At 47.4% G+C, this 21468-nt stretch overlaps 1 protein-coding gene across 10 annotated transcripts in view; it reads left to right on the plus strand.

Annotated features, from left to right (window-relative positions):
- Window positions 1–21468, plus strand: part of DEPDC5 (DEP domain containing 5, GATOR1 subcomplex subunit) — an 84206-nt gene that overhangs the window by 29329 nt on the left and 33409 nt on the right. For 4 of the 10 annotated variants that reach the window (XR_011559969.1, XM_070762460.1, XM_070762464.1 and 1 more), the window contains 8 exons: window positions 3256–3376; window positions 4621–4847; window positions 5920–6126; window positions 7613–7748; window positions 8935–9032; window positions 11543–11605; window positions 15742–15925; window positions 17605–17762. Coding sequence is in view for 9 of the 10 variants with exons in the window: in XM_070762460.1 (XP_070618561.1) it covers window positions 3256–3376; window positions 4621–4847; window positions 5920–6126; window positions 7613–7748; window positions 8935–9032; window positions 11543–11605; window positions 15742–15925; window positions 17605–17762 (1194 nt within the window). In the remaining variant the exon portion in view is untranslated. The remainder of the gene's footprint in view (window positions 1–3255; window positions 3377–4620; window positions 4848–5919; window positions 6127–7612; window positions 7749–8934; window positions 9033–11542; window positions 11606–15741; window positions 15926–17604; window positions 17763–21468) is intronic. The other 6 variants (XM_070762462.1, XM_070762466.1, XM_070762461.1 and 3 more) reach the window with 3 other exon arrangements.

Raw genomic sequence — 21468 nt, forward strand, 5'->3', positions numbered from 1 at the left:
CCCCCTCCTCATTTCCTCTCTGCACCCCCCCGCCCCCGCACGTTTTCAGTCTGATTTTACTTCCTTTCTCATTCTCCCTCCTTATCTTCTATCTCTTTCCTGCTTCCCCTCTCCTTCTCTTTTTTGCATGGAAGAGAAAGCGGGGTGGTATTTCCATTTGTAACTAGCCCTTCTACTGCACCACCAATTTTCTGTATTCATGGCTTTAACGAGAACCCTAAACAGACTCAGAAAAATTGGACACTCTGTGCCCCACAATATACGATAACTCTTCTGAAGGAAAATGAGTTACCCTGTGTTCTGGTTTCTGGTAGTAATTTAGCAATTACAAATAACTCTTATTAAATGCATTATATCATGAATAAAGAAACTCCATTTATTTCTCTGCTCTTCTGGCATTCAAACACATTTAATACATGCACTTATCTGTTGGTCCGTTATCTCCCTTGACCGCATTTCTCACATTCCTTCTCCTTCTCCACTTAACAAGATTTATTTTCCTAAATGCATGATCTCTAAAAACAGCAACCCTGACTGTTAATCACACAGAATACTTTTGCTTACTTGAGAGCGGCAAGAAAAACATCCATTTTTTCTCATCGGCAACGTTGAAACTTCACCCTTCTTCCCCACTGACCCCCTGAACTGCCAAATACATCACTACAGTATTTAACCCATTCCTCTCCTTAATATCTTCTTCCAGACCTCTGTTCTCTACGTTTTTGGGCCCTTCTGAATTTAGGGTTAACCCAGCGAGCGTCTGATTCTCCCTCGCTAGATCCTGAACTCATAGCCTACCTACTACCTGTAATCCCGGCCCCCCCACTAATTCATAAACACTATCTGAATCAGAGTCCTCAATATCTTCATCAATATCTTCATCATCCTCCAACTGACCAGGAGTATGTACAACACCCTGTGGTAAGTGCTGTGTATATTCCCTTGCAGCTAGAGGAATTTTCAGACTCAGAAGAGGAGGGTGATTTAGAGACCGTACATTTGCCAGATTTAACCACAGAGGGCACGGTTAGTGAAGACCACAGAGCTAATGATATACACATGAGTTCAGATGAATAAAATGGGGAAGATAAGAGATGGAGAGATGCTTGTTTTAGACGCTTCCACAAACGCTTAGAAGAAAGGGGGAGGAGATATTAGAGTGAGGAATTAATTAATCAATTACCTCACGTCCGGGTGTGAAACGGAAGAGAAGCTGATTTCGTTAATCTTGTCGTTCCAAGATGGGCGCATCCACAACAAGCTCCGGAGCGCAAGCTAATCTTTGTGTGATTTATTTGTCTGCTTTTATGACTTCTGGCTAGCCCTGATTAGCCCATAAATTTTAGAATGACTTGTGGAATGCTTTTATGTTACTACCAAGCTAATCTACTTAATTGCTAAGGATAGAGATGAGGAAAGAAAAACACTGTGTGCAACGTTGGTGTATTTCAGAAAGGAACCAAAAGAGAAATAAAGAAGTTGTGTTTTACTATGAGATGCATTGAGCAATCATTTATTCCAATTAATATCTGCATGAGCATGAAATCAGAACAGTAAGTAACATGGGCAGCCAGTAAATTTTACAAATCAATAAAATAAAGCAGGCATGTCAACGATTAGTGCAGGGATGACAATCTAATCCCCCCTCCAGGCCTTGAGCCCCCCGTGGAGCATTGCAACATCTCGTTGCCCAAACGCAACAGTACATGCTCCAGGCGTGTGAAGTGGCAAGATGGATGCTGATTGTGTGAAGCCTGACACTGCTAGCTGTTGGACTGATTGGCCTGTGAGGGGGGCAGGTGAGAAAATCTCACAGGCCTCCAGAGACCTGCAGCCTTCTGGAGAGACTCTGAGACTTTGCCAGGACCCCCTTGTGAATTTTGCTTCTGCAGAGCCGACCTTTGCAGGCAAGGAAACCAATCAGGCAGTTGGAGAAGGCGCAGACTTGACTCTCTGTTGATCTCCCCCTCCACACCTCAACACTGTTGTTGTGGTTAGTGTTGTGTATACTCCTGTTCAGTTTGGGGATTTTTCAGATTCTGATTCAGAAAGTGGTTATGAATTAGTGGTAGGGCCTGATTTAGAGGCAGAAGAAGCAGGAGACCAACCACAGGACGTTTCTATGGGTTCAGCTTCAAGTGAAGGAGAAGCAGATGCTCGATGGGTAAATCCTTATTTCAGACGCTTGCAGAGGCAAAGAGAGCAAGTGTCAGGGAAGAAATATTAAGGAGAGGAATGGGTTAATTAATTAAGTAATTAATTCGTCACGTCCGGGTGCCAGCGGAAGAGAAGAGTTGAGTCGTCAATCTGCCGTTAAGAAATATGGAGTTTTTTTCAAGCAGCTCCGAATGTAAACTATGCCTTGTGTGCTTTTAATTGCAGTTTTTATTACTCTGGGCTAACTCTGCCTAGTCATAAATCTTAGAATGGCTTATGGGATGTTTTAATGATTTTGATGTTGCCTGTGATACCGAAGTTTAGCATAAGAGATTAGCGCTGCGTGCTGAGATGATTCAGTGTGGAACAAAGGAAAGAAAAATAAAGAGGATGTGGTGTTTTACAAATATATGCATTGAGCAATCCTTTATTCCAGTTATCAGTGGCCTTAGGTGGAGACCAGAACAGTTAGACGCTCAGTTAGAGCCTCATCTGGGTCAGATGAGGAGGGGTTGATGGATGACCCCATCTTCGATGTCAGGGTGCGTAGAATGATAGGATGCCAGGAGCAGCTGCGCAGATGAAGATCCAAAAGCACAGCTGGAAGCAATTAGGGAAGCTTGCAAGAGGCTTAAAAAGGGGAGGCCTCGCGAGAGAACTCTTGTGGGAGTTATCCTTTGCAGTTTACAGGAACAAGGCTACAGAGTTCCTAAACTGATACCTTCCGTCTTGAGACAATGAAACCTAGTTTTTGGACACTTGACTTTGAGAAAACTGTAAACAACCGAGCGAGTACTTCTGCTGAAGCCCATTTTGGAGGCATTCTTATGAGACATTTGTTGCCAGCTTGGCTGTTAACCCTGACCTTTGGATGGTAAACTAACATTCTGCTGCCGTCCTTGTGGCTCTCAGCTAATTTGTACAGCAATATTATTTGGTGTTTTGTAATCCTCAGTCTGTATGTGTGTTTGTGTACTGCCTTGTTGCGTGATTGGCCTATCAGGCAGAACACCTGACAAAGGGGTTTCGGTGTGGTTTTGCCCGGGACCCAGCTCTTAGAAGGCTCTCCAGTCACAGGCCGCTCTGCTTGAATTCCAGCCTTGGGAGCACCTAAGAAGACTGAGAACGCTCTTCCCATTCAAGTTGACTACGATGCCTATGATGCCCAGGTGTTCCATCTGCCCGGCCCCTCCAGAGCCCCACGTTGCACCACCTTCAGGTAAGTAGGTGTATTGCCAAGCTGAAGTGAGTTAACTGTGGAAAAGTGAGGCGAAACATTATATTTGGGTACGAGGAATTAAAAATACACCATAAGATAGGAGAGTCCTAGAATTGGGAAGCAATAATGAGGGAGAGGCCTTAGTGCTCCATTCTTGCTGAACAACTCTCCTGATAGAAACTCTTGGTCACAGCTTCTTCCTCTCCCAGTCCCACTAGGCCTACTGGCTCCAGTTTCCATTGCAGGACAGACATGGGTAAACAGGATGTGTCTAGGAAGGCAGGTTACAGTGTGTAGGGTGGAAGAAAGGCGGGGTGCGTTTATCTACAGCCGAGATAGTCAAGGGAGGCAGACACTGGCCTTCCAAGTACTGCGGGGGTTCTCCTGCAGGAGACCAGGGAGGAAACAGAACCTTCTAAATCACAGGAGAAACATCCTGACACTAATAGTACTTCAGTGGAGAGCAGAGTTCCAGGAGAACTGGTGGGCTGTCCCTCGCTGGAGAGCCTTGAAGCAAAGGATGGGGCAGGGGAGTTTGGAAGCAGCGTCCTGCATTGGGTGGGGAGCTGGAGAGGATCTCTGTGAGGTTCTATCCATGTTGTGGTTTGCTGTGCGATGCCATCAAAACCCTGGCAGTCTCCTTGACCCCTTGTTAATTAATTAATTGGACATATGTCACACTTCTCCGAATACTCGAGGCAGCTTACAACATAGAAAAGAACAATAGAAAACATCCTAAATCCAAATTTAAAATTAATCTAAAACGCCAAATCCTTAAAAACCAATCACTCTCATTCAGACGTACATTCCATTCATCGGCCAGGGGCTGATGTCTTATGGGTCTTTAGGCTCTTAGAAACACAGATTGACGGTAGAAAAAGACCTCATGGTCCATCAAGTCTGCCCTTACACTATTTTCTGTATTTTATCTTAGGATGGATCTATGTTAATCCCAGGCATGTTTAAATTCAGTGACTGTGGATTTACCAACCATGTCTGCTGGAAGTTTGCGGCAGGTGGGGAGGGTTGGGGCAGTGCAGATCTCCGGGGGGAGCTGATTCCAGAGGGCCGGGCCCCCCACGGAGAAGGCTCTTCCCCTGGGCACCGCCAGGCGACATTGTCTAGCTGACGGGACCTGGAGAAGGCCGACCCTGTGGGACCTGACCAGTCGCTGGAACTCCTGCGGCAGGAGGTGCATACAGGCCTCCGAACCCCGTGTGACCTGCCCCTTGTGGGTTTCCCAGCAGGCCTGTCCGGGAGAGAGAGAGCCGGCCCTGGAGGACCTCCAGCTCTTACGATGCCTCCTCCAGCCCCTCCATGCACAGCCGGCCCCTACCCCCCGAAGAGGTTCGGAGCCAGGCTTCAGACGACAGCTCCCTGGGGAGGATCTCGGACATCCTGGTCATCCCCCGGCCCCACCTGCACCTGCAGTACGAAGTCAGCAGCTCTCTGGGCTACACCAGCAGCCGAGGTCAGTGTGGGGCTCCAGGCCTTGTCCCTTCTGGAGTGGGTGCTTTGCGTTTCCTCACCCTTAAAGCACCCCAAAGATGCTTTTTTCGGGAGACAGCGCAGGGCTTTCCTGTTTTTTCTTTGGAAGATGTTTCGCTTCTCATCCAAGTAGCTTCTTCAGCTCTGATAGGAGAGTGGGGAATGGAAGGATCGATATTCCTTGCAGGCAGCTAGTCATTCTTTTTAGAAGGTCCTTTAGAAACATAGAAATATAAAAGACTGACAGCAGAAAAAGACCTCATGATTCATCTAGTCTGCCCTTATACTATTTTTGTATTTTATCTTAGGATGGATCTATGTTTATCCCAGGCATGTTTAAATTCAGTTACTGTGGATTTACCAACCATGTCTATGGGAAGTTTGTTCCAAGGATCTACTACTCTTTCAGTAAAATAATATTTTCTCACGTTGCTTTTGATCTTTCCCCCAACTAACTTCAGATTGTGTCCCCTTGTTCTTGTGTTCACTTTCCTATTAAAAACACTTCCCTCCTGAACCTTATTTAACCCTTTGACATATTTAAATGTTTCGATCATGTCCCCCCTTTTCTTTCTGTCCTCCAGACTATACAGATTGAGTTCATTAAGTCTTTCCTGATACGTTTTATGCTTAAGACCTTTCACCATTCTTGTAGCCCGTCTTTGGACCCGTTCAATTTTGTCAATATCTTTTTGTAGGTGAGGTCTCCAGAACTGAACACAGTATTCCAAATGTGGTCTCACCAACGCTCTATATAAGGGGATCACAATCTCCCTCTTCCTGCTTGTTATACCTCTAGCTATGCAGCCAAGCATCCTACTTGCTTTTCCTTTTCCTTTGAAGTGCTTGTCCTCAGGGCCACCCGAGTGGTGTTCCTGGTTCCTGTAGTCTGCAGTTTTTCCTTCCAGCCTTTGGCGCTGCCTCAAAGCCCTCTCTTTGGTTCTCTGACTGGCTCCCATTTCGGTGCCTCGGAAAAGCTCCTTGCTTCAAAGCAGTGCCGGACCTTTGGAGCTCCTGGAATCCCTTACTGAAGATGAGTTTGTACCCCATCACAGATCACCTTGAGAACATGCTGGAGCCTCAGCAGCGAGACTCAAGCGCCCCTGGAAGGTTTCACGTGGGGAGTGCCGAGTCCCGGCTGCACATCCGCTCTGCCGGGGGATATACACCACAGCGGGCGCTGATTAACCCCTTCGCCCCTTCGCGGATGCCCATGAAGCTCACATCCAACAGGAGGCGCTGGATGCACACATTCCCCGTGGGTAAGGGTCTCCTCTTTGGCCTTTGTTGGTGTGCGTAGTTGGGTCATAGGAGGCTTCGGCCAACCATAGGTGTTGAATCACAGTAGATTTATTCTAGATGTTTATTCAGAAATAAACAAAGATCATTGCAGGGTGAAAAAAGCCAAAGGCCTCACTTTATTAGTGAAGAGGCCATGAAGCCAAAAGAACCAAAAAAGCAACTTATCCTAACTTATTTCAACAGCACCCTTTTATAATTCTCTGTTTTCTATGACCTAATGCAGCTAATACACATGCGCAGTTTTACGTGATGCTGTAATTAATGAGCATGCCAACATCATAGATGCAGGTATATGATAGAAGTTACAGGAAACTTGTGAGAAGCTAGGTAAAAGAATGTGTTAGTGGTGCCAGCCAGCACTCCCCATCTTTTCTCATGATCTCATATAATACTGTCTGTTCCTGAGAACATGAACTTTTCCTGAACCTTCCAGGCCTACCCAGAAGTCCGCAATTGCAAAACCTGAATGAAATAAATGCTAACAGCATAATGTGAACTAATAAATATTCCATGTGTGGTTTCTGGCATATCTGGGTGTGCCCATCCATATGACCTTTGACCTACACAAGGAATACTACACATAGGAGTTCTGTCACCAACTTTTGCTTGGTTTGCTTTTTGTTCTATGATTAGGGTTGCTTCTGTTGTCATACTCTCTGAGATCCATACTTCAGTCAGGAAAGCTTGAGTTGATTGATTGATTGATGTGCCACTGATTGATGCGTCTGATCTTTGGAAGCACATAAATAGATTTTAGCATTTTATAGCATTTGTAGCATTTAGATGATTTTATTACAATTTTATTAATATTGATTGTATCTTCATTGCTTACTTGACCCCTATGACAATCATTGTGTTGTACCTCATGATTCTTGTCAAATTAATCTTTTCTTTTATGTACACTGAGAGCATCTGCACCAAAGACAAATTTCTTGTGTGTCCAATCACACTTGGCCAATAAAGAATTCTGTTCTATTCTATTCTATTCTAGACTTATTTAGCACTTTACAATGCTTTACAGCACACTCTAAGCAGTTTACAAAGCCAGCATATTGCCCCTAACAACCTGAGTCCTCATTTTACCAACCTTGGAAATACCAACACATTACAGCTGGGGAAACATGGCTGTAACTTCGTGGAAGTGGGATGTGTCAGCACTTTTTTATTTTGAGTAGTTCTGATATAAAGTTTTTCCCAGGTAGCAGATGTCTGCTTGAATTGAATTTAATACTTTAGTTGGCCAACACAAGGAATTTGTCTCTGGTACAGAAGCTCTCCGTGCTTCGTGTATGTAGTCATCATCGGTCAGTCCAGAAGGCTTTAGGTGTGGCCAAACAATGCAAAGTAAAGAGGAGACAGGATGGTAATCCCGTACGTATCCAAAGAGTACTTCAATCAGCTTTGATTAAGGCGAGTAATGAAACAGCAAAACTTGTGATTGGGCAGGTCCTTCTGGAGAGGCTATCCAGATCCACCACCAGACCCGTCAGAACATGGCCGAAATGCAGGGCAGTGGGCAGCGGGACTGGACTCACTCCTCCGCTGAGCTGTTGGAACTTGCTTATCACGAGGCAGCTGGCAGGTAAGGGCACGTCGTGAGTGGATGCTGAACTTACTGGGTGCCCTGCCATAGCATGATCACCATACCACTCGGGAGAAAATTTTCAGAAACTTTTTACGCTGATAGAATATTTAAAGTTTGCGGTTGAACTGTGGGCTCCTTTGCACTCTCTGAGCAGGGCTAGCTAGCTATTTGTTTGATTAATTGATTTTTTTTATGCTGCTGGTTCTGCCGGACTCTCTGGTAGGAGCCTCCCAAAAATTTAAAGGTACAAATTTCAGACACACACACATTTGAAAATTCAAACAATGTTCTTTATCACAAAATTCAAAATAAACTAAGCACTCTTTTTGTATTGCAAAGAGCACTCGTCCCAAAACAACCTGGTAGTTTGTACAAGTCCCTTATCAGTTCGTAAGTACTGTACTTATCTTGCAGCTGTGAAGAAAGTCACAGCCCTTCTTCTTCCACGAAGTGAAACACACTTTGCTCTGCTTTGGTTTCAAAGTGGTGAAAAGTCAACAAACAAAGGCCGGAGTCAACAAGACATTCATGAAACACAACAATCAGATAATTCTCCACAAAGGCCAAACCCACACGCTGCTATTTATAGCAGCAGCACAGATTACAGCAGCCCTACCCAACCACAGGTGGCCTCATTTTCTCTTGTAATAATCCTTCAGTTGTTGTCTCCTATGCATCACTCTACGCATGCGTGGCTGTGTCATTAATTCTTGTTCAGAATCCAGAGATGATACAGATGATTGATCTCCTCCTGAGCTGTCTGCCAAACTCTCCTCTTCCCTGTCACTCAGGCCTCCTTGGTCAGAGGAGACTTCGTTGGCAGATTCCACTGGGAGCAAAACAGGCCTGCAGCATGTGGATGTCTCCCCCACATCCACCTGCACATTCCTTGGGGCAAGAGCTGGGCCAGAGCTAACCACAACACCTACCCTTCTCCTTAGACTCAGGACGGTTTACAACATGTTAGCAATAGCACTTTTTTACACAAAGCCAGCATTTTGCCCCCACAATCCGGGTCCTCATTTGACCCACCTCGGAAGGATAGAAGGCTGAGCCAACCTTGAGCTGGTGATGAGATTTGAACCGCTGACCTGCAGATCTAGCAACCAGCTTTAGTGGCCTGAAGTACTGCGTTCTACCCACTGCGCCACCTCGACACTTGTTTCTTTTTCCTTCCCTCCAGGCACAGCATTTCTAGGCAGTTGGAGGACAGCAGTTCCTGCTTGGGCTTCAGAAACACGAAAGATTACCCAAACCAGCAAACAGGCAGCCAAGGTCCAGGTAATCGGCTCAAATATTTCTGGCTGAGATGGGGTGTTGCTTCTCCAGCTGTCTTGACTCTCATCCACAAAACTTACCTGACATTGGATGCCTTAAGGCAGTGTTTCCCAACCTTTTTTGAGCCGCGGCACATTATTCATGTTTTCAAAATTCTGGGGAACACTGAAGGGGAGGGCGGGGGGGCTAAAGAAAAGTTTGGACAAAAAAAATATCTCTTCCTCCATTTCACTCTATTTCTCCCTCCCTCTTTCTCTCCCTTCCTTCCCTTCTTTCTCTCCATCCCTCTTTCTTTCTTTCTTCCTCTCTTTTTGGCTCTCTTTCTCTCTCCCTCCTTCCCTCCCTCTGTCTTTCCCTCTCCCTCCTTCCCCCCTTTCTTTCTCTCTCTCTCTTGCTTTCTTTCCCTCTCTTTCTCTTGCTTTCTTTCATTCTCTCTCCCCTCCTTTTTCTCTCTCTCTCTTTCTCTCTCGTTCACCACGCCAGCAACAGAGAGAAAAAGAAAGAGCGAGAGAGAGCCGGAGAGAGAGTGGAGTGCGCAGCAGCCATCAGCCTCCTCGCCCTCCCAGACGTCCCCAGCGCCCGGCCTCGCGCCGCCTCCTGTTAGCCCGGCCGAAAGCCACACAGTCCCGGACTCCCGGATTGCTCGCTTCTCCGGCCAGCGCGGCGCTTTCCTGGGCAGATGGCTTTGCTGACCAGAGAAATGAGCGATCCGGGAGTCCGGGACTGTGTGGCTTTGCGCCATGAAGAGAAAATGACAGCAGGGAAAAGTCGGCCGTTTTCTCTTCATGGCGCAAAGCCACACAGTCCCGGACTCCCGGATTCCTCGCCCCAAGGCAGGAGGCGGTGGCGAAGAAGAGTGGGCGGATCGGGTGGGCAATGGGGCAGGACGGAGAAGCCAGGGGCGCGTTTGGCCGGAGGCACCGTGGGGAGGCAGGGGCAGGGAGGTGCGGCAGTAGGAGTAAAGGGAGCCGCGGCTGCCCCTGCCTCCCCACGGTGCCTCCGGCCAAACGCGCCCCTGGCTTCTCCGTCCTGCCCCATTGCCCGCCCGATCCACCCACTCTTCTCCGCCACCGCCTCCTGCCCTGGGGCGAGGAATCCGGGAGTCCGGGACTGTGTGGCTTTGCGCCATGAAGAGAAAACGGCAGCAGGGAAAAGTCGGCCGTTTTCTCTTCATGGCGCAAAGCCACACAGTCCCGGACTCTCGGATTCCTCGCCCCAAGGCAGGAGGCGGTGGCGGAGAAGAGTGGGCGGATCGGGCGGGCAATGGGGCAGGACGGAGAAGCCAGGGGCGCGTTTGGCCGGAGGCACCGTGGGGAGCAGGGGCAGGGTGGTGCGGCAGTAGGAGTAAAGGGAGCCGCGGCTGCCCCTGCCTCCCCACGGTGCCTCCGGCCAAATGCGCCCCTGGCTTCTCCGCCCTGCCCCATTGCCCGCCCGATCCGCCCACTCTCCTCCGCCGCCTCTCGCCGCGGCACACCTGACGATGTCTCGCGGCACACCGGTTGGGAAACGCTGCCTTAAGGCAGTGTTTCCCAACCTTGGCAACTTGAAGATATTTGGACTACAAGTCCCAGAATTCCCCAGCCAGCGAATGTAAGGTAGCCAGGAAGAGCTGATCCTCACGAGCCATTTTTTAGCCATTTTTCTGCGGCTAGGATTTCATGGGCATTCAAAACTGAGTGGCTGCTGGAGTTTATTTACACCCATAATTCAGTGCCTGGGGAGGGCAAAAACAGCTTCCCCCACCCCCCAGAGGCCCTTTGGAGACCAGAAACAGCCGGTTTCCCAACTTCTGGTGGGCCTAGTAGGTTTGTGTTTCGCCCTCCCCAGGCTCCAAAGGCATCCCTGGAGACGGGGGAGGATAAAAACGCCCTCCCCTATCCCCCTGGAGCCTCTCTGGAAGCCAAAAAATGCCCTCCCAGAGCCTCTATGCAAGCCAAAATTCAGCTGGCCGACATACACATGGAGGTTGGAGCTGAGCTAGGGCAACAGCTTGCGTGCCAGCAGATATGGCTGCGCATGGCACCCATGCCATAGGTTCGCCATCACTGCCCTATATCATTTCAGTCAAATGGCTGTCCGGTCTTCTCTTGAAAACCACCAGTGATGGAGCCCCGCAACTTCTGGAGACAAGCCGTTCCACTGGTTAATTATTCTCACTGTTAGGAACTGTCTCCTTAGATCTAGGCCCTCTGGAATCAACTCCCCCCCGGAGATTAGAACTGCCCCCACCCTCCTCGCCTTTCGCAAGTTCCTAAAACCCCACCTATGTCGCCAGGCATGGGGAAGTGGATATGCCCCTTAGCTACTACAATTTATGTCTGGTTTGCTTGGGTTGTGTGATTTTTTTTATGATAAGGGTTTTATTCTGTTTGTAATATTGGATTTGTATTATGTTTTGAGCCACCCCGAATTCGGAGAGGGGTGGCATACAAATCTAATAAACTATTATTATTGTTGTTGTTGTTGTGTGATCCTTTGGACTCTGATGCCCTCTGTATCCCCTTCCCTTTCAGCCAAGGCAGGGATGAATGCCCACACTCCCAACAAGGAGCTGCTGGATGGCTCACCAGATCCAAGTAAGCACAGGGCGACAGGTGGGGAAGAGAAGGTTGGTGTGCATAAGGCCGAGCGAGTCTGGGAGTTTTGGCCTGCAAGTGTCCTTCTCACGTGGGACTCCTTCCAGATGCCATGGAAGGCAGGCTGGCTGTCTCCTCCTCTCTCTGGGAGAAGCTTCGGGGTTTGGCTGTCACAGCTCCTGCTGCTGGAAACATACTCATGCGCCATGTACCCACCAGGGCAGTGCTCCATCCTTGGAAATGCTGCCTCCTGAAATCATAACAGATTTAAAAGCAAAAGCAAGAAGCCAGCATGTGCTGGATGGATTCTTTAGATTTCTGGCTGGTCAACATTGCTCCAATCAGGATGGAGAGAGCAGCTCATAAACCACCCGATTCGAGCAGACCTTCCGGCCCCTCCATAACGATCACTCGGTAGGAGAGGAGAGAAAAGGTGGCCCCGGTGGGCGCTGGATCTCTCTCTCTTCAATGGGTTAACAGCCTTTTTCTCACAGCTCCTGAAGACGCTGAAACAGGAAGGCAAGTTCTTATTTGAAAGAAACAGTGCAGGTGAAAAAGCCCAGTTTTAAGCCGCTTCCTCTCTTTCCCTGGTGGCCAGAGCGAAAGCCTCCTCCAAATGTTTCTGCTCTGAGGCCATGAAAATAGATTTTGAACTCTGATTTATTTATTTACTTATTTGGATTTGTAAGCCTCCCCTCTCCGAGGACTCGGGGCGGCTCACAGCATGTACAAAAAACAGAACAATAATATGATAATACATTAAAACAACCATTAAATTCACCTATCAAACCAATCACTCAACAATCATACTGAAAACATTCATTGTTCAGGGGGAAGATCTAAAAGTCCTAAGCCTGGTGGCAAAGATGAGTTTTTAAACTCTTTCGGAAGGCGAGGTGGGTGGGGGCAGTTCGAATCTCCGGGGGGAGCTGATTCCAGAGGGCCGGGCCCCCCACAGAGAAGGCTCTTCCCCTAGGTCCCGCCAGCCGACATTGTTTGGTCGACAGGACCATAAGGAGACCAATTCTGTGGGACCTCACCGGTTGCTGGGATTCGTGTGGCAGAAGGCAGTCTTGGAGATAGTCTGGTCCTATGCCATGTAGGGTTTTATAGGTCGTAACCAACACTTTGAATTGTGTCCAGAAACAGATCGATAGCCAATGCAGTCCGCGGAGTGATGGTGAGATGTGGGCATTTCTTGGAAGCCCCAAGACTGCTCGCGCGGCTGCATTTTGGACGAGTTGAAGTTTCCGAACACTCTTCAAAGGTAGCCGCATGTAGAGAGCATTGCAGTAGTCAAACCTTGAGGTGATAAGGGCATGAGTGACTGTGAGCAGAGACTCCCTGTCCAAGTAGGGCCGCAATTGGTGCACCAGGCGGACCTGGGCAAACGCCCCCCTTGCCACAACTGAAAGATGGTGTTCTACGGTCAGCTATGGATCGAGGAGGACGCCCAAATTGCGAACCAATGATTTGGCTCGTTGGTGTGCAGAATTGCGACGATGGGATTGTGGATCCCGTGGGAGGGATTCCTTGGGGACCCTGCCATGGGAAGCATCGTAGATCCCCAGCCATCCCGTGAAGCTCCAAGGAAAGGACTCCCAAGCAGCCTTGGCCTAGGGCAGAGGGGAGTTTGAAGGCTTCTCCATCTCCCTGGGCTGCCAGTCCTTGGACTATGGAGCAGCTTTTCCAGACAGTCTTACAAATTAGAACGTAGAGCCAGTTTCTTGAGCAAAGCAGTGCGGTATCACCCAGGCATTGAATCACCTCTGGGCTTCCCAGGAATTAGCAGCTGAAGGGAGAAGAGGAGCCGCAGGAAGGGCCGATTTGGGGAGGCATATTCCTGCCAAAGGTCCTCCTGGAAGCCAGAAAAGAGGCTTTAAATTGGTATTGAAATGTATTTGTGTGTGTGTGTGTGTTAAATATACCGGGGGTGGACATAAAAATGGAAACACTTGACTTTTAGGCATCATAATGTTTGAACATGTTCAAATCAATCAAAACTTGACATATTTTAATGGTTTTTTTAAAAAAAATTCTGTTATTCTATATGTTTTGTTAAACTACCCTTTTTTTTACAGAAATTTAAGGAAATTGGTTATAACCTTCTAGAAAGGGCAGACCTCTCAGACTTTCAAAGAGGCCAAATTGTTGGTGCTCGAATGGCAGGCGCTAGTGTAACAGAAAGTGCCCGAATGTTTGGCATTTCAAGAGGTCATGTCTCAAAAGTCATGACTGCTTTTGAAAGAGAAGGGAAAACGTCCTCAGCCAAGCAGAAGGTCTGGTCGAAAGTCGAAGTTGTCTAAGAAAGACCGTCGGACAGTAAAGCGAATTGTTAGAGCGGATCGAAAGACCGCAGCTCCTAAAATCACTGCAGAGCTCAATAGACACGTGCAGAACCCAGTTTCCACAAAAACTGTTCGAAAGGACCTTCACAAATCTGGATTCCAAATCTGGATTTTCAAGGTGTTTCCATTTTTCTGTCCACCCCCTGTATGTGCATCCCAGCAAACCTGGATTGAAATGAATTGAGAAGTGCTAGAAATGAAATGAAATCTTAGGCTCTCGAGCTGAGTTTGGAGTTGTGTTTGATCAGCCCTGGGATGTCACTGATGCTGTCATTTTCATGTCTCTTCCCTCAAGCTGAGCAGGACGTTTCCTGGTCAGAGGCTTTCAGGACCCATCCACCCTCCCCACCATTCTTCCTGCCCGCCCCCAGCCTCACCGCCAGTCCTCTAGGGCTTGGAATCCAATCTCAGCCCTCCCTTGGGCCTTTGCTTTGCTCCCCATTGAAGGCCAGCCCTTCACCCTGGACTCAGGAGGGATTGATGGGGGGGCTCCCTGGATCTAGGGCTGATCAGAGGAAAGGTCCCGGAGACAGATCCCCTCGCTCAGAGCCCACTGGGCTTCCTCCTGCCCTGTGGTTGTGCAGAAGCGGGTGGGTGCCCTCTGTACCCTGGGCCTAGGGAGAGGCGAGGGGCTGGGTCCCATCCAGAAGGGAGTGACAATGGCCCTGGTCTCGAGGGTCTCTCTTTTGGGGCATTGAGGGCAAGTCCAGCCAAACCACTTTCCCCTGAAACACCTCCTCCAGTTCCACTTTTCCTGTCCTCCTTTTATTATTATTATTATTATTATTATTATTATTATTATTATTATTATTATTATTTATTAGATTTGTATGCCGCCCCTCTCCGGAGACTCAGAGCGGCTTACAACAACAATACATAGTACAAATCTAATGGTTAACAAAGGACAGTTTAAAACCCTCATTATAAAAACAGTCATGCATCCCAAACAAACGATACATAAAATGAAACGGCCCGGGGGAATCAATTTTCCCATGCCTGACGGCAAAGATGGGTTTTTAGGAGTTTGCAAAAGGCAAGGAGGGTGGGGGCAGTTCTGATCTCCGGAGGGAGTTGGTTCCAGAGGGTTGGGGCCGCCACAGAGAAGGCTCTTCCCCTGGGCCCCGCCAGACGACATTGTTTCATCGATGGGACCCGGAGAAGGCTGACTCTGTGGGACCTAATTGGTCGCTGAGATTCCTTGTTCCCTTCTTCTCCTCCCCCTCCTCCTTCTTTTGTGTTTCTTTTTGAGCCCTGGGAATGCCCCCTCTCCCCCCACCCCCGCCCGTGTCTTCCTCCGCTGTGGCTGCCCTACTGACGTGCCTGTTCTCCCCTCCTGCCCTCCCACCGCCGTGTCTCTTGCACTGACTGACCCAAGAGCAGGACCTGGTTTAATTCGCTGGACTGGGCTTTGAATCCTGGTGCTGTTGTGGGGGACCTTTTTTTGTGTGTGCGTGTGCCTCATTGTTGCTTGAGAGCGACGTTAATTCTGCAAGCGGCTGGTTTGGCTTGGGTTCCAAATCACCGGGTGCAAGGGGAAGCGTCTTCACTTTTCAACCCCCAGTTTTGCATGACGGGAATGAGCTGGCATGGGCTCACTGCACTGTTTAACCGACTCTGTCTTTCTTCCTCCACCCCCTCCCTCCTCACCCCCTTCCTCCCTCTGGATTCCACGTCTCCCTCCCCTTGTGTGTCTGTTCCTCCTCACTGGCTTCTGTGGCACCTCCTGGTCTCTCCTCCTCCTCCTCCTCCACTTCCTCCTTCTTGCCCTCCGTCCACGACACGAGACAGTTCTGATGCTGTCTGCTCCCCCCATAGTGCCAGGCTTCTGTTGTACTGTTGGGGTGGACTGGAAGTCTCTCACCACTCCGGCCTGCCTTCCCCTGACCACGGATTACTTCCCGGACCGCCAGAGCCTACGGAACGACTACACCGAGGGATGCTACGATCTCCTTCCCGAAGCCGACCTGGAGAGGTGCGTCTGACGGGGGGATCTACTGGCTCTCTGGGGACCAAGTCACCCTGGCTGTTGCCTGAGCCCCACTGAGCGTGGCTGGGAGGAGAAGCGCCCAGTGTTGTCCTCTCTGGCCTGGCTTGAGCACAGGGCCCACTGGTCAGCTTGCAGAGGGTGATGGCACTGGCTTTTGATGATGATGATGATGATGATAATATTATTATTATTATTATTATTATTATTATTATTATTATTAATTAGATTTGTATGCCGCCCCTCTCCAAAGACTCGGGGCGGCTCACAACATAGCAACAGTACAATACAGTACAAATCTAATATTAAAATTTTTTTAAAGTTAATTTAAAAAACATGAATATAACATAATCAGTATCATAAAATCATCAACTATGCAATCATACACACTCAACCCAATTAATCGTAACAAAGAGGTCAGAAAAACAACAAAGGGGGGCTTAATCACCTCCACGCCTGGCGACAGAGATGAGTCTTCAACATTTTACGGAAGGCGAGGAGGGTGGGGGCTGTTTGAATCTCCGGGGGGAGTTGATTCCAGAGGGCCGGGGCCGCCACAGAGAAGGCTCTTCCCCTGGGTCCCGCCAGATGACATTTTTTAATCTATGAGACCCGGAGAAGGCCAAATCTGTGGGACCTATTCGGCCGCTGGGATTCGTGCAGCAGAAGGCGGTCTCATAGTATTCTGGTCCAATGCCATGTAGGGCTTTATAGGTCATTACTCAACATTCAGAGAAGCTGCATGTCACAGATTTGTTGGGTATTGATTATTATTAGCAGAGTTTGGCTGGCTTTAACATGCAGCGGATACCGCACAGCAAGAAACGAACAGGTGGCTGGCAATCCCCTTTTGTTTAGCATTAATGACCACTCCCTCCTAAAGATGAAAAGTACAGTCTTTCACTCATGGTTCAGTGGATTCCTTCCATATGCAGGCAGCAAAGCTTATATTTTAGTCCTTATTATTAGTTTCTGGATGCTCCCATCTGTGAGGATGCTGTTGGATTCATCCCGCGTGTGTCCTCAGCCGAAGACAATGGAGCACAGGAGGGTAGAAGGAGGACGATAGAGAAGAAGGGAAGGGCATCTGCTTTGCAAAGGGCTGTGAGTGTGTTTTCGTAGATTTTCACGGGTGCAGGCATGAAGGTCTTGGCATATTCGGGTTTCTTCCCATGTAAGTCTCAGAGATTCCTGGCGATGTTTCAACAAGGTCCCACTCGTCATCTTCAGGCTGGTGGTTTTGCCCCAGCACAAGGACAAAACCACCAGCCTGAAGATGACGAATGGGACCTCGTCGAAACGTTGCCAGGAATCTCTGAAACTTACATGGGAAGAAACCCGAATATGTCAAGACCTTCATACCTGCACCTGTGAAAATCTACGAAAACACACACATACACACACACATATATAGTATCTCCATGCTGTGCAGGCCTGGGAGCTCTCCCACTTTCTGGTTCTTTTGAGCTCGTGGGAGCAGAGCAGGGAAGGCCTTGAGCTCGCGGACCTGTGGTTGGAACTGTGGGCACCCAATTCTCAGGCCCAGAGCCCCTTATTCCCAGCCTCTTCTGATGCAAACTGCTCTGGGGAAGAGGGGGTAATAGATGGGGAGGGTCCCCTGTGCCTATTAGGGATGAACCTTCCCTCCACCCCTTTTTCTTTTGCAGGAGGGACGAGGAAGGCCTGCTGATGACAGCCCAGCAGGTCTTTGAGGAGTTCATCTGCCAGCGTCTCATGCAGGGCTACCAGCTCATTGTGCAGAGCAAGCCCCAGAAGCCAGCAGCGGTCCAGCCCCCCCTTAGCAGCAGCCCCCTATACAGCAGAGGTGAGTCCCCACATTCGGAGGGCAGGTGGACCAGGGAGAGGCAAAAGGTAACCAGACATTAACCTGTCTGGACCTGAGCATTTGTATGACATGCCCAATTCTGATGAGGTTTGTTCTGGTTTGTGGTAGAAATTTAGTAATTGCAAATAACTTATTAAATGCATCATTTCATGAATAAAGCAACTCCGTTTATTTCTCTGCTCTCGTGTTCTTCAACAATTCCATACAGCACTCGGTCCGTTATCTCTCTCTTAGCCGCATTTCTCACATTCCTTTTCCTGCTTCACTTACACAAGATTTATTTTCCTAACCAAATAACTTTGAAAAAACAGCAGCACTGACTGAATACAATACAAAATACTTTGAAACATAGAAATATAAAAGACTGACAGCAGAAAAAGACCTCATGGTCCATCTAGTCTGCCCTTATACTATTTTCTGTATTTTATCTTAGGATGGATATATGTTTATCCCAGGCATGTTTAAATTCAGTTACTGTGGATTTATCAACCACGTCTGCTGGAAGTTTGTTCCAAGGATCTACTACTCTTTCAGTAAAATAATATTTTCTCATGTTGCTTTTGATCTTACCCCCAACTAACTTCAGATTGTGTCCCCTTGTTCTTGTGTTCACTTTCCTATTAAAAACACTTCCCTCCTGGACCTTATTTAACCCTTTAATATATTTAAATGTTTCGATCATGTCCCCCCTTTTCCTTCTGTCCTCCAGACTATACAGATTGAGTTCATGAAGTCTTTCCTGATACGTTTTATGCTTAAGACCTTCCACCATTCTTGTAGCCCGTCTTTGGACCCGTTCAATTTTGTCAATATCTTTTTGTAGGTGAGGTCTCCAGAACTGAACACAGTATTCCAAATGTGGTCTCACCAGCATTCTATATAGCGGGATCATAATCTCCCTCTTCCTGCTTGTTATACCTCTAGCTATGCAGCCAAGCATCCTACTTGCTTTCCCTACTGCCTGACTGCACTGTTCACCCATTTTGAGACTGTCAGAAATCACTACCCCTAAATCCTTTTCTTTTGAAGTATTTGCTAACACAGAACTGCCAATACAATACTCAGATTGAGGATTCCTTTTCCCCAAGTGCATTATTTTACATTTGGAAACATTAAACTGCAGTTTCCATTGCTTTGACCATTTATCTAGTAAAGCTAAATCATTTACCATATTACAGACGCCTCCAGGAATATCAACCCTATTGCACACTTTAGAGTCATCGGCAAATAGGCAAACCTTCCCTACCAAACCTTCCCCTATGTCACTCACAAACATATTAAAAAGAATAGGACCCAGAACAGACCCTTGTGGCACACCGCTTGTAACCTGACTCTGCTCAGAATACTCGCCATTAACAATAACTCTGTGATGTCTACGCTTCAGCCAGCTGCAAATCCATTGAACTATTCAGGGATTAAGTCCAATCTTCACTAATTTATCTATCAGTTCTTTATGTGGAACCGTATCAAAGGCTTTGCTGAAGTCCAGGTAGGCAATATCCACGGCACCACCTTCATCCAACACCTTTGTGACATAGTCAAAGAAATCAATGAGATTAGTCTGACATGATTTGCCTTCAGTAAAGCCATGCTGATTTGGGTCCAATAAGTTATTGTTTTTTAGGTGCTGATTTATCCTCTTTTTGAATAGAGTCTCCATCATTTTAACTACAACTGATGTCAAGCTAACTGGCCTGTAGTTACCAGCTTCTTCTCTACTGCCCTTCTTGTGGATAGGCACAACACTGGCCATTCTCCAATCCTCAGGAACATCTCCTGTTAACAAGGATTGGTTAAACAAATCAGTCAGGGGGGTAGCAATGACAGATCTGAGTTCTTTAAGAACTCTGGGGTGGATGCCATCTGGACCCATTGCCTTATTTATCTTTAATCGTTCAAGTTCTTCTAAGACATCGGCTTCTAAGATCACTGGAGCTGAATCCGTACAGCTGAAAGCAATGCTATATCCCTCTATAGTTTTATTTTGTAAGGTGTCTTTTGAGAAAACTGAACAGAAGTAGCTATTGAAATGGTCAGCGATCTCCTTATTCCCATTAATGCATGTATTATTCCCGGTACTAAGCTTCGTGATGGTGCAGTTTTTCTTCTTCTTATCACTAATATATCTGAAGAAGGTTTTATCCCCCTTCTTTAGAGATTTGGCAATTTCTTCCTCTTTTGAGGCTTTAGCAGCATATATTATCTGTTTCGCCTCCTTCTGTCTCATTTTATACACCTCCCTATCAGCTATATTTCCAGACTCTTTATACCTCCTATAGGCAGCCTTTTTTTCATTGACTATAGCCCTTACATCATTGCTAAACCATAGCGGTTTCTTCTTCCTTTTACCTTTAGTTATTTGTCTTACATACAGTCGAGTGGCTTTTAAGATGGCCTTTTTTAATACAGTCCACTGGGTGCTCGCTCCTGCCATTTTATCCCTCCCCTTTAATTCATTATCTAAATATTCCCCCATTGCATTAAAATTTGTTTTTCTGAAATCCAATACTTTGGTTGCATTATAGGATTGCTCACAATGCGTTTTTACATCAAACCACAAACATAGATGGTCGCTGCAACCTAAATTTTCTCTGGCTTACTTTAGCGTGGTAAAAACACATCCATTATTCTTTTTGGCAATGTTGAAACTCCACCCTTCTTCTCCACTAGCCCCCTGATGTGCCAAATACATCACTACAATATTTAACCCATTCCTCTCCTTAATATCTTCTTCCAGACCTCATGCTCTCTACGTTTCTGGACTCTTCTGAATTTAGGGTTAACCCAGCGAGCGTTTGATTCTCCCTCACTAGATCCTGAACTCATAGCCCCATCCTGTGGCTGGCCTCCCACCTGTTCTACTACCTGTAACCCTGGCCCCCCTACTACTTCATAAACACTATCTGAATCCGAGTCCTCAATATCTTCATCATCCTCCAACTGATCAGGAGTATGTACAACAAGGTTCACCCATCTGAACACACAGCTGCTCGGAAACAGAAAGCATCCTGGGGTGGTACCCAGGATCCAGGTAGACTCAGGATCCAACATGGACCAGGTGGAGATCAAAGAATGATGGATGGTTAAAAGTTCCAAGATCAAGAACTACCCAGGAACCAAATTATAGCTGCTATTATTATTATTATTATTATTATTATTATTATTATTATTATTAATTAGACTTGTATGCCGCCCCTCTCCGGGTACCCAGGGCAGCTCACAAAATATAATGCAAACAATAAGTATGCAAATCTAATACCGTAGTTAACAAATAGACTAAAAACCCATTAATCTAAAAAATAGTCAATTTAGTCAATCACACCCACACATAACATTAATGGTCAGAACAGAGAGGGGGGGCATATACTAGTTGCCCCACGCCTGGCGACATAGATGGGTCTTAAGGCTTTTGGAGAAGGCAAGGAGGGTGTTGGCAGTATGAATCTCGAGGGAGCTGATTCCAGAGGACTGGGGCTGACACAGAGAAGGCTCTTCCCCTAGGCCCCGCCAGATGACATTGTCTGGTTGACAGGACCTGGAGAAGGCCGACTCTGGGACCTGATCGGTTTCTGGGATTTATGTGGCAGAAGACGGTCCCATAAGTAATATGGTCCGATGACATGTAGGGCTTTGTAGGTCATCACCAACACTTTGAACTGTGTCCGGAAACCAATCGGCAGCCAAT

Source organism: Erythrolamprus reginae, chromosome 10 (genome assembly GCF_031021105.1).
Source record: "Erythrolamprus reginae isolate rEryReg1 chromosome 10, rEryReg1.hap1, whole genome shotgun sequence".
In the NCBI taxonomy this organism is placed as follows: Eukaryota; Metazoa; Chordata; class Lepidosauria; order Squamata; family Dipsadidae; genus Erythrolamprus; species Erythrolamprus reginae.